Source organism: Cariama cristata, unplaced genomic scaffold (assembly GCF_000690535.1).
Source record: "Cariama cristata isolate BGI_N322 unplaced genomic scaffold, ASM69053v1 scaffold16144, whole genome shotgun sequence".
Taxonomy (NCBI): domain Eukaryota; kingdom Metazoa; phylum Chordata; class Aves; order Cariamiformes; family Cariamidae; genus Cariama; species Cariama cristata.
Window position 1 is genome coordinate 4405 of NW_009612483.1, and position 15442 is coordinate 19846.

Genomic DNA, 15442 nt, shown 5'->3' on the forward strand with positions numbered 1-15442 from the left:
GGGCTTGACGCTGTGCCTGAGTTAATAAAACTTCTTGGGACCCAGAGCATGGGAGTGTAACGCTGCAAGGCAGTGGCTTCATCTGGACTCTGCCATTTTCCCCAATGCTCTTGCCTTTGGAATTGCCATACAGAGACAACCAAAATGCCTCACTTTAGATAAAAAAAGGACTTCAGTCTTACGCTGAAAAAAATTGCATAATTTCTGAACCCACAGTGCCCCTAGAAGTATAGGAACATTTGTGCTGAGCTGCACCTAGGCTAATGAGCCCAGCTGGAGCTGATTTGTTTCTGCATCTCTGGTACAGATAATCTGACCATGGATAATTGAGTGTTGACTCTATAAATAACCCAGTTCGAAATCCTTGTCTCAAAATTGTTGTCTCTTCTTCCTGTTAACTTCCAAGCTTAGTCCCCCTTTAATCATTTCTTGGCTGACCAAAGGCTATTCTCATGTCTTGACAAACAGATGTACTATTCATTCTTCCCACCTGAAGTGACATATTACACCAAGCATGGATGAAGCCAGGTTCTAGCACTATAAAAAGCCAACTAAGCCCTGGTAGGAAATAATCATCCTAATATGTTTTACCTGTTCTCCAATTGACTTGGGTGGTTTAAATCAAAAACAACTGATACATGTCAAACATTTGACACCTTGGAAAGATGTTTATTGCATGCTTGTTCTCAGAGACTTCCTGTTGCATATCTCATAGTTAAATGGCTTCAGGTAAAACAGATTCCTTTGTATGGACTTGCTTGCAAGTTCGACTTCTAATGATCTTGGTTTGTTTGCTTACTGTCCATGTTAAAACTCGCAGGAATTGTTCTGAGTTGCCTTGTTTTAATGAGAAGTGATTCCCCCCCCAGTAAGCTTACATAAGAATTATAGAAAGTAATTAGAGTGCCTCATAGGAAAAATATCCCATGTCTTAAGCTGGTGAGCATCTGCACATTTATTTTTTCCTAAAATTTTTTCTAAAATATAGTATGTATGCACTTCTGAGAGGATGCATAGAAAGTTGGAACCACCTGCACTGGATGACCGGTTGTTCAAGGGTTGGAAGTGGTAGGAGGGAAGGCTGAATTGCACAGCTGTGCCATCACAGCTGTGCCACGTTGTGCAGTTCATGCACCTTGGTAGGTAGTTGTAATGGAAATCATCTGTCTCTTTCCCCTGTGCCATTCCTGCCACATTAATACATGACAGAGGCAACGTAAGTGGGTGAATAAACTTGGAATGCATTAAATTCAGATCTGCACTCTAATTTTTGTGTGGCCTTGGAAAATACCTTTCTTCACACAGCACCTGAAACACTGACCATGCTTCAACAAATCTTGGAAGTCTTGATTTGTTATTGATTATATAATAGCTTGAAAAAACTTAGTGAAGGCCCATTTGAAAGAAATCTTTTATGTAGGTAGAACAGACATTTAAAATTGTAGACATACAATGCTCTCTCCCATTTAAGGGCAATGATGGGAAAGCTGTTAGTATTATGAACAGGTAAATAGTTTATCCAAAACAAGTAATTTGTAATATGTGAAGTTCATTGCAGTAAGGAATGGTTAAGAGGTGCATTCAGAGGCAGAATACGAAGTATTTGTCACTTGTACTCTCCAAGGTTGATTTACATCTCTTTCATTCATGTGTGGTTAGGTCCAAGTTTCTTTAGTTTGCACAGTTAGAAGGCATAAATGATGCAAGTTTAAGTAGAAACCATCTTTTTAGATCTTAAGTTGCATGTAAATATATAACTAAAGAGATTTTTAAGGGAGAGGAACAGATAAAAAATGCCCTACAAACCCACTTTTGTATTTGGGTATGTCTTTCAGTGTTGTCTGCTCAGTTTTGTGCTGTAGAAGGTTGAGAGTTTGGTTTCTTGTTTGTAAGAGCTATTGTTATGTAGTGAGGGAAACATGAACAAGTGACCTCTTTAGGAATTATTTTGAACGTTCCCTTTGGAGGCTGCGTATTCGGGAGTTACCACTTGTGGGTACTCCTGCAGCATTCTAAATAATAGATTTTATTACCTATGGCAAATAATATGCCTGAAAGGTAAGTGAACTGACTTATCTAAAACATCTGGAATGAGGAAGTATTCTGCACTGACACTTGCTGCTTTTGTAGCAGGGTTTGATAAAGCGAATTGAAATTTAAATATAAGCTTATTCAGTTTTCAAAACAAAACAGTGTCCTTAGTTGGGCAGATCTCATTGGTTACCTGGATTTTCAAAAGATGTCAGAATATTCCAGGGGGATTAATTTGATGCCTGGGAATATCCATGAGGAGTGGCAAACACAGAAAAGCGAGTGAAAAAATGTCATATATAAATTTTAACTTGAGTTTCCTAGAAGATTATAATTATTGTAATAATGGTAGTAGTAATAATAATAATAGCAATAATGCTTGTGTGTTTATACCAATTTTGTCTAAGAATTTTTAACTCTTTGCTAATTTGGTTCAAAAATACGAAGTTTCAGCAATCTTGTGAAAATCAGCAACTGTGAAGAGACACCTTAATTAAAGTGCCCCCAGAGAACAGTATTTCATGTGGCAGCAGCACGCTTGTACTGACGATTGTCATACGTGTACCTACAGCCCAGACAGAGCTTATCCTCTCTCTTTTGGGGGGAGGCAAAGGACTGTGGATATGGCATGAAACGGTGAGGGTGCTAGGGGGTGGAGAAGCTCAGGGTAAAAGATGGAGCAAATTTAGGGATCAAAGCCATAGATTTTTAGAAAAACTTTTTTCATTATTTCTCTGCTTAGAAAACAGCTTATTAAGAAATACATTGTTTCACCAGATGCTGATTTTGGATCCCAGATAAGAGAGCTGAAAAAGCCACAAGGTTTAAGCAATAGATTATATACAAGTCCTGCAAAGCTATTATTCTGGGCTAATTTCAGAAAAATTACTGGTTTGGTACAAGTTTCTTCTAAGAAATGATAAAATGAGCTGGTGATGTGTTATCTTGATAGTGAATAAAATCTGGTATGATATTATGCACAAAAATAGATCAAGAACATAAGTCTCCTAAAAACAGTAGCCTGTTTTCTCGGAGTCGTAGTACAGCGTTGTTTTTTGCCAAACCGCCTCAGTAGTCCCATCTCACTCTTTTATCATTTCTTACCTGTAAAAAGAGATGCCATTATATCTGTTTGGATTAAGTAAAGCATTAAAGAAGTATCCATTTTCTGTAATAGTTTTATGACAGATGAGGGGAAACTGATGAGTTCCTAAAACAATAATATACATAAATTACTTTTTTTGTTACTGTTTTGTAAGTATCATTAAAGATGGATATAGAGATACAGTGAAATATTTTACCTGCTAGGTATAAGTAAATAAATATAAAAATATGTATCATCAGATGAGCTTGAATGGAAAGATCTGTCTGAGGCCTGAGGAAACGGGTCTGTTACACAGTATGAAGCATGAGAGGAACGCAATACTAAATTTTCCTCTATTTGCAACAGTGTGTCTGGAGTAAATTTAAGTTGGGTGTTTGGAGGAATGAGTAGGTGAGCTGCTTTTACATTTATATATTTAGTACACTAGAGTGCTGTTCCTTATGTTATATTTCAGTGTTAAATGTAAGGATACTTTTTTCTTGCATCCAACAAATAGCCAAATAAAGGATTTCTCTTCACATATAAAGGCACCCTCAAAATTCAAGTTTGTCAGCAGTGCTTACCTTTGCTTGAAGGAAAGTACTGTTCCTTGATTGCTAGAAATGTTTTAGCTTTTCACCTGATGTACCTGCGCTAAGTTTAGGACTGGTAATACATTTCCTTGCTCTGAGAACAAAAATGGTAGAAATACCATTGCCACTGGTCAGCAGGTAATAATATAGCAGTGCAGAGGCAAAAGGATGGCGAGGGCTACCCTTGTGGTATAAGCAGTAGACACAAGGTATGAGATGGTATTTCTCTCAAACACTCCCAGACACATCAGGATGCCCCCCTCTTTTCATGTTGGACTACCAGAGCATTTCTTCCAGCAGAACGGGAAATTTCTATGCTTAACTTCTCCTTGCTTTTCTTTGGTAATGTCACTCAAAAAAGTGTGTACCCAGGATTCACTTGCTCTGTTATTTCTTTTTTTAGCCTGGGATTTTTGGCCCCACTGAGCTAAGAAATATGTATGACTTATAGTTAAAAATTGTAATTTTTTTCTGCAGTAGCAGTGTGTCAGGTGGCAAATGCTGATTACACGTATGGAATTGTGTCATTACAAGAAGTGATGAATTCCTACTTAAATCTGCAACTCTTTTTTAAATCAAGTTGATACCCTAAATCATTAGTATCCCCTTTTATAGCTGAAGAAACAGGCCTTGACACCAGAGTTAAATCTAGGTCTCCCAGCTTAGCGATGTGAAGACTGACATTGTCACTAGGGCAAGGTATTCACTCTTCCATTGGTTTTGTGTGTGTCTGATATGTCAGTGATACCTCGGAGCTTCATCTTTAGATCTCAAAATCCTTGAAAAAGAAGCAGACAAGTACCCAACAGCTTAATTTTACATTTAGTGTAGTTCATCGCACTATTTGAAGGATTTTTTTGCCGTTCTGGAGTTCCATTTAACCCTTTGTGTTTTTTTTTTTATTTTATACTTTCTACTGAGAGGAAGGAAGTGTTCTGGGAAATGCTGAGTGTGTGGCTTTTTATGGAATTTGGCCATTTTTAAGAGATTTGGCCACTTAAATGTAATTTAGTGATATTCTAGAGATTATTCTTCCTGTCTCTTGTAATTATCCTGGCAAATGCCAAGTTGTCCCATCAATAAGATTTTTCAAGAAAACAGCAGGTTTGTTAAACACAAACACCCTCCTCCTTTCTTGAATCAAGAAATAAAAATTGTACACTTGTGTTTTTGCTGCTTTTAATCTTACACTTTGGTTCATTTCTGCAGTTACTTGAGTTGTATCAACAATTATTTAAAAAAAAAAAAAGGAAAAAAAAAAAAAACCCCGCAGGCGTTTTCAGCGCTTGTTGTTCTTGGCAGAGGATCAGTTCTGGTGTCCAACTGGTAGGACCTGAAACTTGGTGCTTAACAAGTGCCTGTAGTCAAAACAGTTGGTGTGTGCGAGCACTGATCTGGTATTTGCTGCAGCAGGTCATCTGCCGGATTTTTTACCGTGTGCAGAATACCTAATCACGTTGCTGTGTTTCTCTGACGGCATCTGTGGCAATGTGAATCATTTCACGTTCCAAAAGTACATGTTTACAGTCGTCGTAGAATCAGATTAAGTTGGCAGCCTGCTCCTCTCTGTAAGTGGCTCAGTTTACATTTCTTCTTCTAGCAGGATGTTTTGCATAATTTTGCTGATCCTACTCACTTGTAGACTTTGTGAAATGGAGAATCGTTTTAGTGGGTTTATGTCAGAAAGCAAAGCCTGTGTTGATTGTAAATAAACACCAGCAGAACGGTGGTGATTTTAGCACTTGATAATTTCCCAATTATGTCATTTGACCTAGAACGAAGCTTGTGATTGTCAAGCTGTGTTTTATGCAGCGGATCTGTCCGGGGGTTTGAGCTGGCAGTTTATTTCCTTTGTCAGTTTACAAGAAGTATCAAAATGAAACCGACTGTGCTGTTTCCTTTCCAGTGCGCAGCGCAAGAAGGGTGGAACGGTTTGTGGATATTATTTCCAAACTTTTTCGGCTGGACTTGGAATAGTGTTTTGTCAAAAAAGCTGGTAAAGTTTGTCCTTCGATCTTGCAACGTTATGCTGTAGTTTGCTAGCATCGAATCCAAGGGTTTTTTTGCTTAACCTCATGTACTGGGTTTTGTTAGTTTTTTTCAGACTGTGGCTGCAAAATGAAAGTGCTTACAAGGTGTTTATGAACTCTTGTTATGAACCAGCTGCCAGTTACTGCAGGATGACACATTTCTGCAAGCAGTCTAGTTGCTCAGTTTTCTGGTCGCTGGCTGTCGCTTTTCGGGCATGTGTGGTTTTTTCCTGTTTTGGTTTTACTAGAATTAATGGCAAGTACATTTGCAAACTTTGAACTGGGATCAGTACAAGGTGGCAGGTTTCACTTACTATTTACTGAAATTGTAAGTATACATTGCTCAACTTTACACAGTGAAGGGCTGTGCAGCAAAACACCTCAGGATATGCTGTTAATAGCAAAACTGTAATTTGTGCAGCAGTGGTGTATGGAGTTACCATAAGTAACATCTTCATCAACAAGACTGTGATATATTACTGAAACAGAATCACATTGTGGATGAGATACTAGATTTCATTACCATCTGCTTAAATATTGTAAATGGGGAATAACAAACAGTATTCATATTGTGTTAAGGGCAGTCGGATCAGTTACTTTGTGCTATTTTAAGTAAAAGGGCTATGAACTCAAGGGTTGTGATGAATACAAGCTTAAAAGGAGTTTTATTATTCTGTAAATGTTTACTAACAGCAAATAACTTTCTTAGCTTTCTGAGTTTTAGCAATTATGTTCTGTTTGTTTTTACCAAGAGTAATACCGAGCTATAATCTATAACACTGGGTCTCCGAGTTATTCATGGGTCAACCTAAAATTGATTTTTGCTTCAGGCCTCTTGTACTCAGGAAGTCGGCTTGTGCTAAACAAGAGCAATGTTTCAAAATGACTGACGCTGACAAAGTTCTCATGTCTCTCTTCTGACAACGTTAGAGGGATTTTTTTTTTTTCTTTCCTTTCAACTACCTGCACAAAATTACTGAAAGACCAAGGGCATATCTTTCTCTACGCTCAAGCTGTATCATAATTTTTTTTCCTCTGCAATCTTCTGTGTCTCACAGATGGAGAAGACACTAACTGTGGGCAAAAACTGTTCACTTGATCTGGTCAATTTTCAGTAGCGCATGTTGGGTAAGAATGAATGTGAGTGGGATACACTAAGAAATGTTTTTTGTTTGTAGTCCAAATTAGAGATATCTGCAGTTTCAGGATCATATAAAGATCTTTTTGGGTACAAAACTACTGCAGTCTACCTGGAAACACACGGTTGGCGTATTTTACTGGCAACATATTTACTGTTGTGTCGTTGTGTGTAAGGTTTGCTGTGAGCTAAGTGAGTGCTTGATCTTGTGTGAGAGAGTTGAAGCAAAATTTCAAGAAGAGACTTTTACTCAGAATGTGGTTTTGCCTCTTTTTCCCACACGCTGTGCTTGTGGCTCTGGAGCTCATGTTGCCTCTCTATTGCTTTGCTTTTTTGCTTATGATTAGAAAGAGATGTGGCGTTTCCTGCAAAACAGCTGCTAGTATTCCCTGGTGACCTGTCAGAGAGGATCCAGTGGAATTACAGATTCAAAGGCAGACCTAGAGGACTTTGGCAGCTGCAGCAGAGGTTTTGGGGAAAGGTAGGGGGTTGCATTGTGTAGGATGCAGGAAGGAGGATTAGAAATAGAGTACAAGGGCATGGGAGAGAAGCTCTGGAGATTCAGGGACTGTTAAGTCTCCAACAACATAAGGACTTCACATCTACAAACAATTCAGATTTGGCTGAGAAAGTTGGACTGTATCCATGTTTCCATAGGACGTGGAGAATCTCCTGGAATAGTTTAAGATCGTTTGCAATGCTACGGTGCAGAGTTCGCAATGCGCATTAGGACAATATGTAACGTTGGGCTTTTAGACTCTTGCCACTAACTAGAAAAAATAACAGGTATCAATCTGAAATTGATTCTTCGGAAAGTTCAGTTAATTCAGTGACAGAGTGTTAAACTTTCTTCCAAGATCAATGTCATTAATACATTAACTGTTTGACAGCAGAAGTCACATGTTGCTTGTCCCTTGCTGCAGTGGCTGCGCTGAGACAGCTGAGAGGTTGCAGAAGGATTAATGCGGTAAAGAGGATTGTAACTTTGATTGTGTTCTCTCTGCTTTTGGATTTGACAGCAACTGGTATTCTGAAACAAAACAGAATATGTTGCTGTTATTTATGTGGAGTGTAAACATCCATTTGGAAGTATTTAAATGAATTGGAAAAGTTCTTTTTTGTATTTCAAACTTGAGCATACATTCATAGCATTGCAGGCTTCTGCAGAAACTGAAACGCATGTAGAGTTTAGGTTAGGACCTTATGAATGATAAGTGGTTTTCTAGTTGCCTTGCAGGATTTTTTCATTTTTTACGGGCAAAAGTTTTCATTCTACTTTAGGTTCATTTATGTCCAGTGACTGTGCCAGTTCTGTATGTAAAGAGGGACAGCCATGTCCACAGCTGTGTGTGTACGAGTTCACCTGCCCTGATCTGTCTACACATGAACTGCAAACGAGTGTAGAAGTTTTTACACAGATGGCTGGTTGTCTCCTGGATGTGTTACTATGTGAATATCTAATTTTATAACAACTATTTGATATGCAAATGTCTTATTAACATATTAATTTACTACATAGGCTGTATAATAGCAGATTTCTATATTGTGTGTAATTCCTTGTATATATGTAAAATATGAATAGACAAATTAGTAGAAATTTTTAAAAAACAGATGTGACCAGGAAGCTCAGTTCGTTAGAGGAGGACCGCCACCCTGGTTTAAGCAGTTGATTTTGACAGCTGACAGCCTTCTTGCTTTGTCATATAGTCCTATCATATCTCTTTGAAACTTGTTACCAATGTCTAAGGCTGATTCACTACCACGTATGTAGTAAGGAAGGAGGAAGCAAGAGGCAACCTAATAGTTCTTGAGAAGGAATATATCAATACTTAGTTATGATTTATGCCCCCACCGTTGAGATTTGTCTATGAGGTTTCATGCCCTGGGCAAGTCCAGCCTCCTGCAGCTGTGCTTGCCCAGGTCAAACGGTGGTTTTCTGTCCCCTTGGAGGGAGTTGCTTTGCCAGCTCTCCACAGTGGCCCTACCTGCAAGGTGTTCCTGCCACCCTCTCCTGCTGACACTGAAGTGATGTTCGCATATGTGAGTAAAGGTGCAGATTTTACCCATCCAAGCAGTGTCTGAGAACGCCGACTGTTGTACGGCACTGGCTATTTACGTTCTTCCTCCTGTATGGCTTTATGGTAAAAGAAACGCTGAATATAGCAGTTGATTCTGAGCATAAGAATGATCACCAGTCTGATACACTCAGATAAAATAAGTAATCTTGTAATCTTTTCCTTCCCTATTTTTTAAGTAGACATTTATTTAAAATAGTGGGATGCACATTATTAAATTTTCATATCACAACAGTGCCTCTTCCACCATTTTCTATGTTATAGTAAAAAATCCAAAGTTAATGTACTGGTTTGCTCTTGGGAATTAATAAATTGAGAAAGTTGTCTAGGAAAGCACCAAACATTTAGGTTGACTAAAAATCCAGTGTGAAGAGACTGTTAAAAAATAACTTGCTATGGCATGTGATACTTAGATGACTTTAAAATATAATTTTAGATGGTCGGTATCTTGAATGTCTGTCTTTCCGGAAGATTAATTTTAATAACAGAGTACTGTATTTCACTTCCAAATATATCGAAGACACAGTTTACTAGAAGGCAATCAGTCTTGAGAAAACCAGTAGCTGTGGTGAAGGTTGGAGTAATTAATCCTGAATTGATATAATTTGTCTATGGAAATCATGTTTTTTCCCAAGTTTCACTTTATATACAGCTTGGTTTTATTGGTTACATAGCAGTTGCTTTTCATCAGCCCTCAAGTAATTAATGGGAAAGTTGCAAATTTTTATTAAGCTAATTTAAATTAAGTAGTTGCTGAGAAGGTTGGTGAATCTTGAAACAATAACTGTTATTTAACAAAATAAATACTCTGTGAATGGAACTCTGCATTTCAGAGGCAGAGGCGTAGCTTGCATCGTTGTGACCACAAATGTGAGGTGAAATGAATGTAAATTAACTGCATCCTGCAAAGGACTTTTAAAGGCAGGGGCTACATGCTGAGGTGTATGGTGGGGTAAAAACTGGCAAATGACAGCTGGCATTTGGGGGGATGAGGGGAGATACTTTTTGTATTTAAAAAAATTAAGACCGTTTTGTTCTTCAGTTGCAGGAGAATCTAGAGCGAATTTTAGGATTTGTAATTAAAGCTGTGAATATGAAGATATGGAAGTGCTTGATCTTTAATAGAAGATGTCTTTATTTAGTTATTGGAGATGTAATAGAAACAGTTTGTAATATTCTTTTATTTTTTTAAGCATTTATCTTTGTTCCTGAGATATTTGCATATTGCAAATTAATCATGGATGAATCCTTCTGCTACTGGCAAGTTTTTACTTGTGAGGATGCCAGACAAACTGTCATGTTATGATTCTCTGTGGGAAAATTTTTCTTAGTTATCCTTGAAATATCAAACTAGCGAGCACAGGGTTGATGATGTAAATACAGAACCTTCCTTTGCAGCAGCAGGTCGCTCTTGCTTCCTTAACCTGCTCTTGGCTGATGGGGCGATGCTGTTCAAGCTCAAAGGGTAGCACCCACTTGGATTCTTCCAAGTTAAGTGCTGAAGGCTTTAGACATGAAAAAATTGCTGCATGTTGAAGGAGAAACTCCAGTCTATTATTACATTACACTTGCCGTGTTTGATTATTGTGTCAATAATGGGGGTACCTGGCTGAACCCTGCGGTGGAGGCTTTCGGTGCCAGGGTGCTGACAAGCCGGCATCAGCTGCTGCTGACTGGAAAGTTCCTCTTCCCCCAGCCCGCCCGTGCTGCCCGTCGCCGCTGGCTGGGGGGCCCCGGGGCTGGCTCGCTGCAGGGTGAAGGGCTTGGGGAAGGGTGTTCCCACAAATGAGGGGACAGGACTGTTAAGGATTTGTAGCACCTCCCAGCAAAAAACAACTTCTGTCTCTTGTAATATTTTGTAGTTCTGCTTAAGTTCACAGCACCAAGGCCCTTGTTTGCAGCGCACTGTGATCCAGCAGGCCGGCCAAGCACTAGCGCTTCTCCCCTGGAGAAGTATATAATTTGTAAAGAATGGTCAAATACCTTCTTAAAACAATCTCTTTTTATTTAACAACACCAGGGATAGGACATAAAGATTTTAAAAAATAATAGTAATAATCAAACCCAAATAATTTTACTGAAGCCTGTTCTCCTGTTGCGGGGTCAGCAAGGCCTTGCTTTTTGCAGTACTTAAGAGGTCTCTTGTGTGAGCGTGAACAGTGCTTTACACAAGGGCCTGACCTCTAGATGCAATGTTTGTAACCGATATATAAGCTTCCTGCTTTTTTGCACTTGCCGTTTGCCCTGTGTGGAAAAAAAATGAGCTTTTACCTTGATTGGTGGTTGGAGATAACCTCCAAGCTACGACCAGGCAGAGCCTGCCTCTCTGGAAGGGCTAGGAGCAGTAGACCTTTCGCTACTTCTCAGTCTTCCGGTTGTTTTCCTTATAGCTTCCCATTAAACTTGAAACAAGATAGTCATAAAGTAAACTGCCCAATAACCGGTCACGTGAATTCTTCATAAACCATTATAGAAGCAATCTCATGTCTGTCACGGAGTATTTCACTGAGTCATCCAAGCTGTTGTTGCATACTCTCCTCTTTCTTCTTTACATGAAAGAGCTGGGACACCCAGTGTACCTCACACAGATGCTGGTGATTGCTTAAAAAATGGTTTGAGATTTCTTGGAGAAATTTTCTGGGAGATTATTAGCATTTATTTTTTTTTTTTTTTTTTTTTTTACATTTTTCAGAACACTTCACAGAGTTGATTTTGTTTAACTATCATTTGGCTTGATTACGTTCATAACAATAATGAACTGGTGTTCTTCGGAGTGATGAAATCATTGTAATTAGCATAGAGAGGAACAATTTCCTCTTCCTTGACTTTTTTTTTTTTTTCTTTTAGCCTATGAAATACTGTAAAGTCTATTATTTTTCCATTACAGAACGAAGACACGGTTCAATGTGTAAACCTTCCCCTTCTCCAGCTTCTCCAGCCTGCAATTCCAGGACATCCCTAGTACAGATGAAACCGAAATCCTGTATCAGCGGCCATAACCCTGTCAGCAGCAACTCAAAGCCATTCAAAACGCCCAAAGACAATCTACTTACCTCCAGTAGCAAACAGCACACAGTCTTTCCTTCAAAAGTATCACGGGATAAACCATGGTAAGTACAAAAATAATAGTTACCAAAGATGTTGGTGTTCAAAAATTAAATATCTGGTTTTATATTTCACAATCATCAAAAAAAATCCATGTTGTCATCTTACCTAATTTACGGTTTAAGCCCCTACATTTTCTAAGGGAAGAAACTGGGATACTAAAAGGAAAAAAATATGTAGGAAGAGGAACAAGGGCTGAATTACTTTTCTGATGTTCCATCAAATGTCTGCTTTTCTAAGATGCATATAGCAAGTGAGGTATTGACCCAGCTTGCTATCTTTAAGGTCCATCTTCCATTACAGTATCAGCCCTTAAAACTGATGCTTTTAAACAGTAGGATAATTTTGGCAGAGTTCTTAATACTGGCTTAACTGATGTTCATGAAAACTTACTGGTTATAGTCATTTATCTTCAACAGCAGCTGCTGTTGGAGCTCATTCTGTATTTTGATAATGTTTGATGCTTTATAAGAAGACAGAAGAAAATTCTGGCTGCAAAAATCACTATTTTGGGGGAGTCTTACATCATGTACTGTGATATATATACACATATAGGCTTTGAGACTGCCAGGCCCATCCTCCTGTGACTGTGATGATAGCAACAGAGTTGCAAAAATGTACATGAGAGCAGAACTGGGTCACTATTTTATCCCATAAGAAACTGTTGTGTCTTTAGTTATCTACAGAAGAGATGCTTTGTGATTAGGTCCCTAGGTTGGTGACTCAAGAGATTTGGGTTCAGTTCCTGGTTCTGCACAGTCTCCTGTTACGCCTTGGTCTCCTCGGCCTCAGTTCTGTGTCTGTAAGCTTGAGATAGCAGGCCTTCCTTTTTCTGAAGTTTTATCTATTTACTATGTAAAGATCCTTCCCTTTTATATGTAATACCTACCATAAGGTGGTCGTGATTTGAGGTAGGTTTCTGGACACAACTGCTTTAATGCAAACCATTCACTCATGAGACAAAGCATAAACTTAAATTATGTTAAAGTAATAGCTCATGTTTTCTGCCTCAAATATGTGCTGGTTGGTTTGATTTCAAAGAGAGCAGCTTCTGCGTAGCTGTAGAATTTACCTCACACTGGAACAAACTTGATCAAAATCTAATCTTCATATAAATCTGAACCCACCATCTCTATAGACACGATGAGCATTGTGGTCAATTATGGTATATAATTGTGAAAACAGAAAATCTGGATGTTTAGGTAACACACACATACATACACGCAGATGAGAGAGAGGCTATTCTAGTTAAGATGTAAGTGCCTCATTTACTATTAAAAAAAAATTATTAACTGAATAGTGACCTTTTCTTCTGAATGTTGGAGAGGAATTTTATACGAGAGGATTTTTATTTTTTTTTTTTAAGTCTAATTAAAAGAAAATCAGAAAGGAGTTTAGAGTATTAACACTATTGACTCTAAACCTGTTTCTCATCCTAGTGTTACAGACAGCAACTTACATATCGACATTTCAGCATACTAACTGAATCTATAAACAATATCTTCCGTTCTGGCAACAGATGGCATTCTGTCAGTCAGTAAAAGCTGGAAAGGAACAAAATAACTGAGCATTTCCACCAATCCCTTTTCCCTTTATTGGGAACATCCCAAACATTTACCAAACAAGGTAGATTTAGCCGTTTAAAGCTGTTGTACTGCTCTGTTAATACTTTGGCAATAAATATGTCAGTAGTTGTACCTGTCAGTTATCCAATTCTTGCAGCTCTGCTGGGAGATAATACTGTGGTTTTGCTTACCAGTGGGGAAAAATGAGGCATATAGTAGTTAAAGATACTGTAATCATCACATAACAAATAGGCTGAAGTGGACATAATGAAATTTTCTTTCAAAATTTAGTGTTAAGTGCCTTAGATGACATGACTTGTTAAAGAACAAAATCAGTCTGGTAATCATCACAGGTTATAGAGAGCTGACAGCTGTTATGGAATAAAGTGTTTGTTCCTATTTCATTAGTGGATTATAATTTTTAGTCAGAATTCTAGAAAATATACAGCAGGTCTGATTTTCTTAAAGGAGAAATTATTCATAAAATTTATTCCTTTTTGAGATGATATCTTTTATTCAGCTGTCTGTACAAGCCATAGAATTTCACCCACTTACCTTTTAGAAAGAAATACTCAAGTGATGGAATACGCTTTGTCTCAAAAATGCAAATAGGTTTCATCACATATCCAAGTGTGTTGTGGTTTGTCATCCTCAGAAGCTTCCAGTTATTCACTGCTTTTGTCTGTTACGCTGTAGAGTCGTACTACAAATATTTATTAGGTTTTTCCAGACAGTTATCAAATTAGCTTAATTCAGGAATTGTGTCACTTGTAATGATTGCTTTCCAGACTTGGAATAACCTTTGTTGTGCTTGCCTGATTCTTTCATACAGGATCTCTTTTAAATTTTAGCTGTTACAATTACAATTAGTAGTATTATTTCAGCAATGGCCTCTGCAACAGCATGGCCCAGTAGATCCGTCTGTTGTCATGCCTGCCTGCATGTAGACCCAACTCTTCTGTTGTTTAATTCATTATAGTTTTGGTTGAGTCATCATCTTAAACATTGACTGAGTAGATCTTTCTCTTCTTCACATTCTGTGTTGCTCTAAGATGTGCTGCAGTTTCAGGTTGCTCCTCAGCTAATGCATTAAAAAGCATGATCAGAATGATCAGATGAAAGAGATCTGGAACTGTTTCATTTTTGTAGCCACTGTTACACTACTTCCCTTCTTGTAGTTGGAATGTGAAGGATTATTGGGAATACATCATCCAGAAATACCTGTCAGCTCTGATTTTTCTCCCTTGTATCTCTCTAACATCATTGCTATTGATACAGCGGTGCGTAGAGACTGGAGCAGTGCTGGAGCACCACTGCACTGTGCACAACATAAGTGTAAACCATCGTTTTCTGAAGCTTGCAGTTGAGGTGGTAAGAGGTATAACAAAAGGGTAGAAAATAGAGAGAAAAAGGCAAAGAGTAAGATGATTGGTAGTAATAACAATAATATAATGAACAAGCGATCATAATTAGAAAGAATAGGCCAGATACTTACACTTTGTAAAAGGCATTCCGGCGGCCAGGAACTCTCTCCCTCACTGCTGAGCTGCCCAGAGGATGCTGCTTTGCTTACTGTGCCCCAGCGCAGCTTCTGAGCACTGCCATGGAGGGTTTTGGTGCTCATTTCCACCCATCCATGATCCTGAGGCAGTGTAAAATTGGAGTAAGTTAAAGTAAGCTAGCCCTGAGATACTGGGTGAAGCAAGTCTCCTTGACCTCCCTCCACAAGGATTAGCCATTGCCTGCCAGAAGTTCTGAAAGTTAAGAAAATGAGATGGAAATTATGTGGTTTCCATCAACATGTAGAAAACAGACACTCTT

The 15442-nt window shown here is 38.4% G+C and overlaps 1 protein-coding gene across 2 annotated transcripts in view; it reads left to right on the top strand.

Moving 5' to 3' along the window:
• Positions 1-5231: 5231 nt before the first annotated feature.
• Positions 5232-15442, top strand: part of ATXN7L1 (ataxin 7-like 1) — a 41670-nt gene continuing 31459 nt past the window's right edge. The window contains exons 1-2 of one of the 2 annotated variants that reach the window (XM_009698665.1): positions 5232-5276; positions 11839-12061. In XM_009698665.1, the coding sequence (XP_009696967.1) occupies positions 11856-12061 (206 nt within the window). In that variant the 5' untranslated portion in view covers positions 5232-5276; positions 11839-11855. Of the gene's footprint in view, positions 5277-11838; positions 12062-15442 lie in introns of those variants that run through there. The other variant, XM_009698666.1, reaches the window with a different exon arrangement.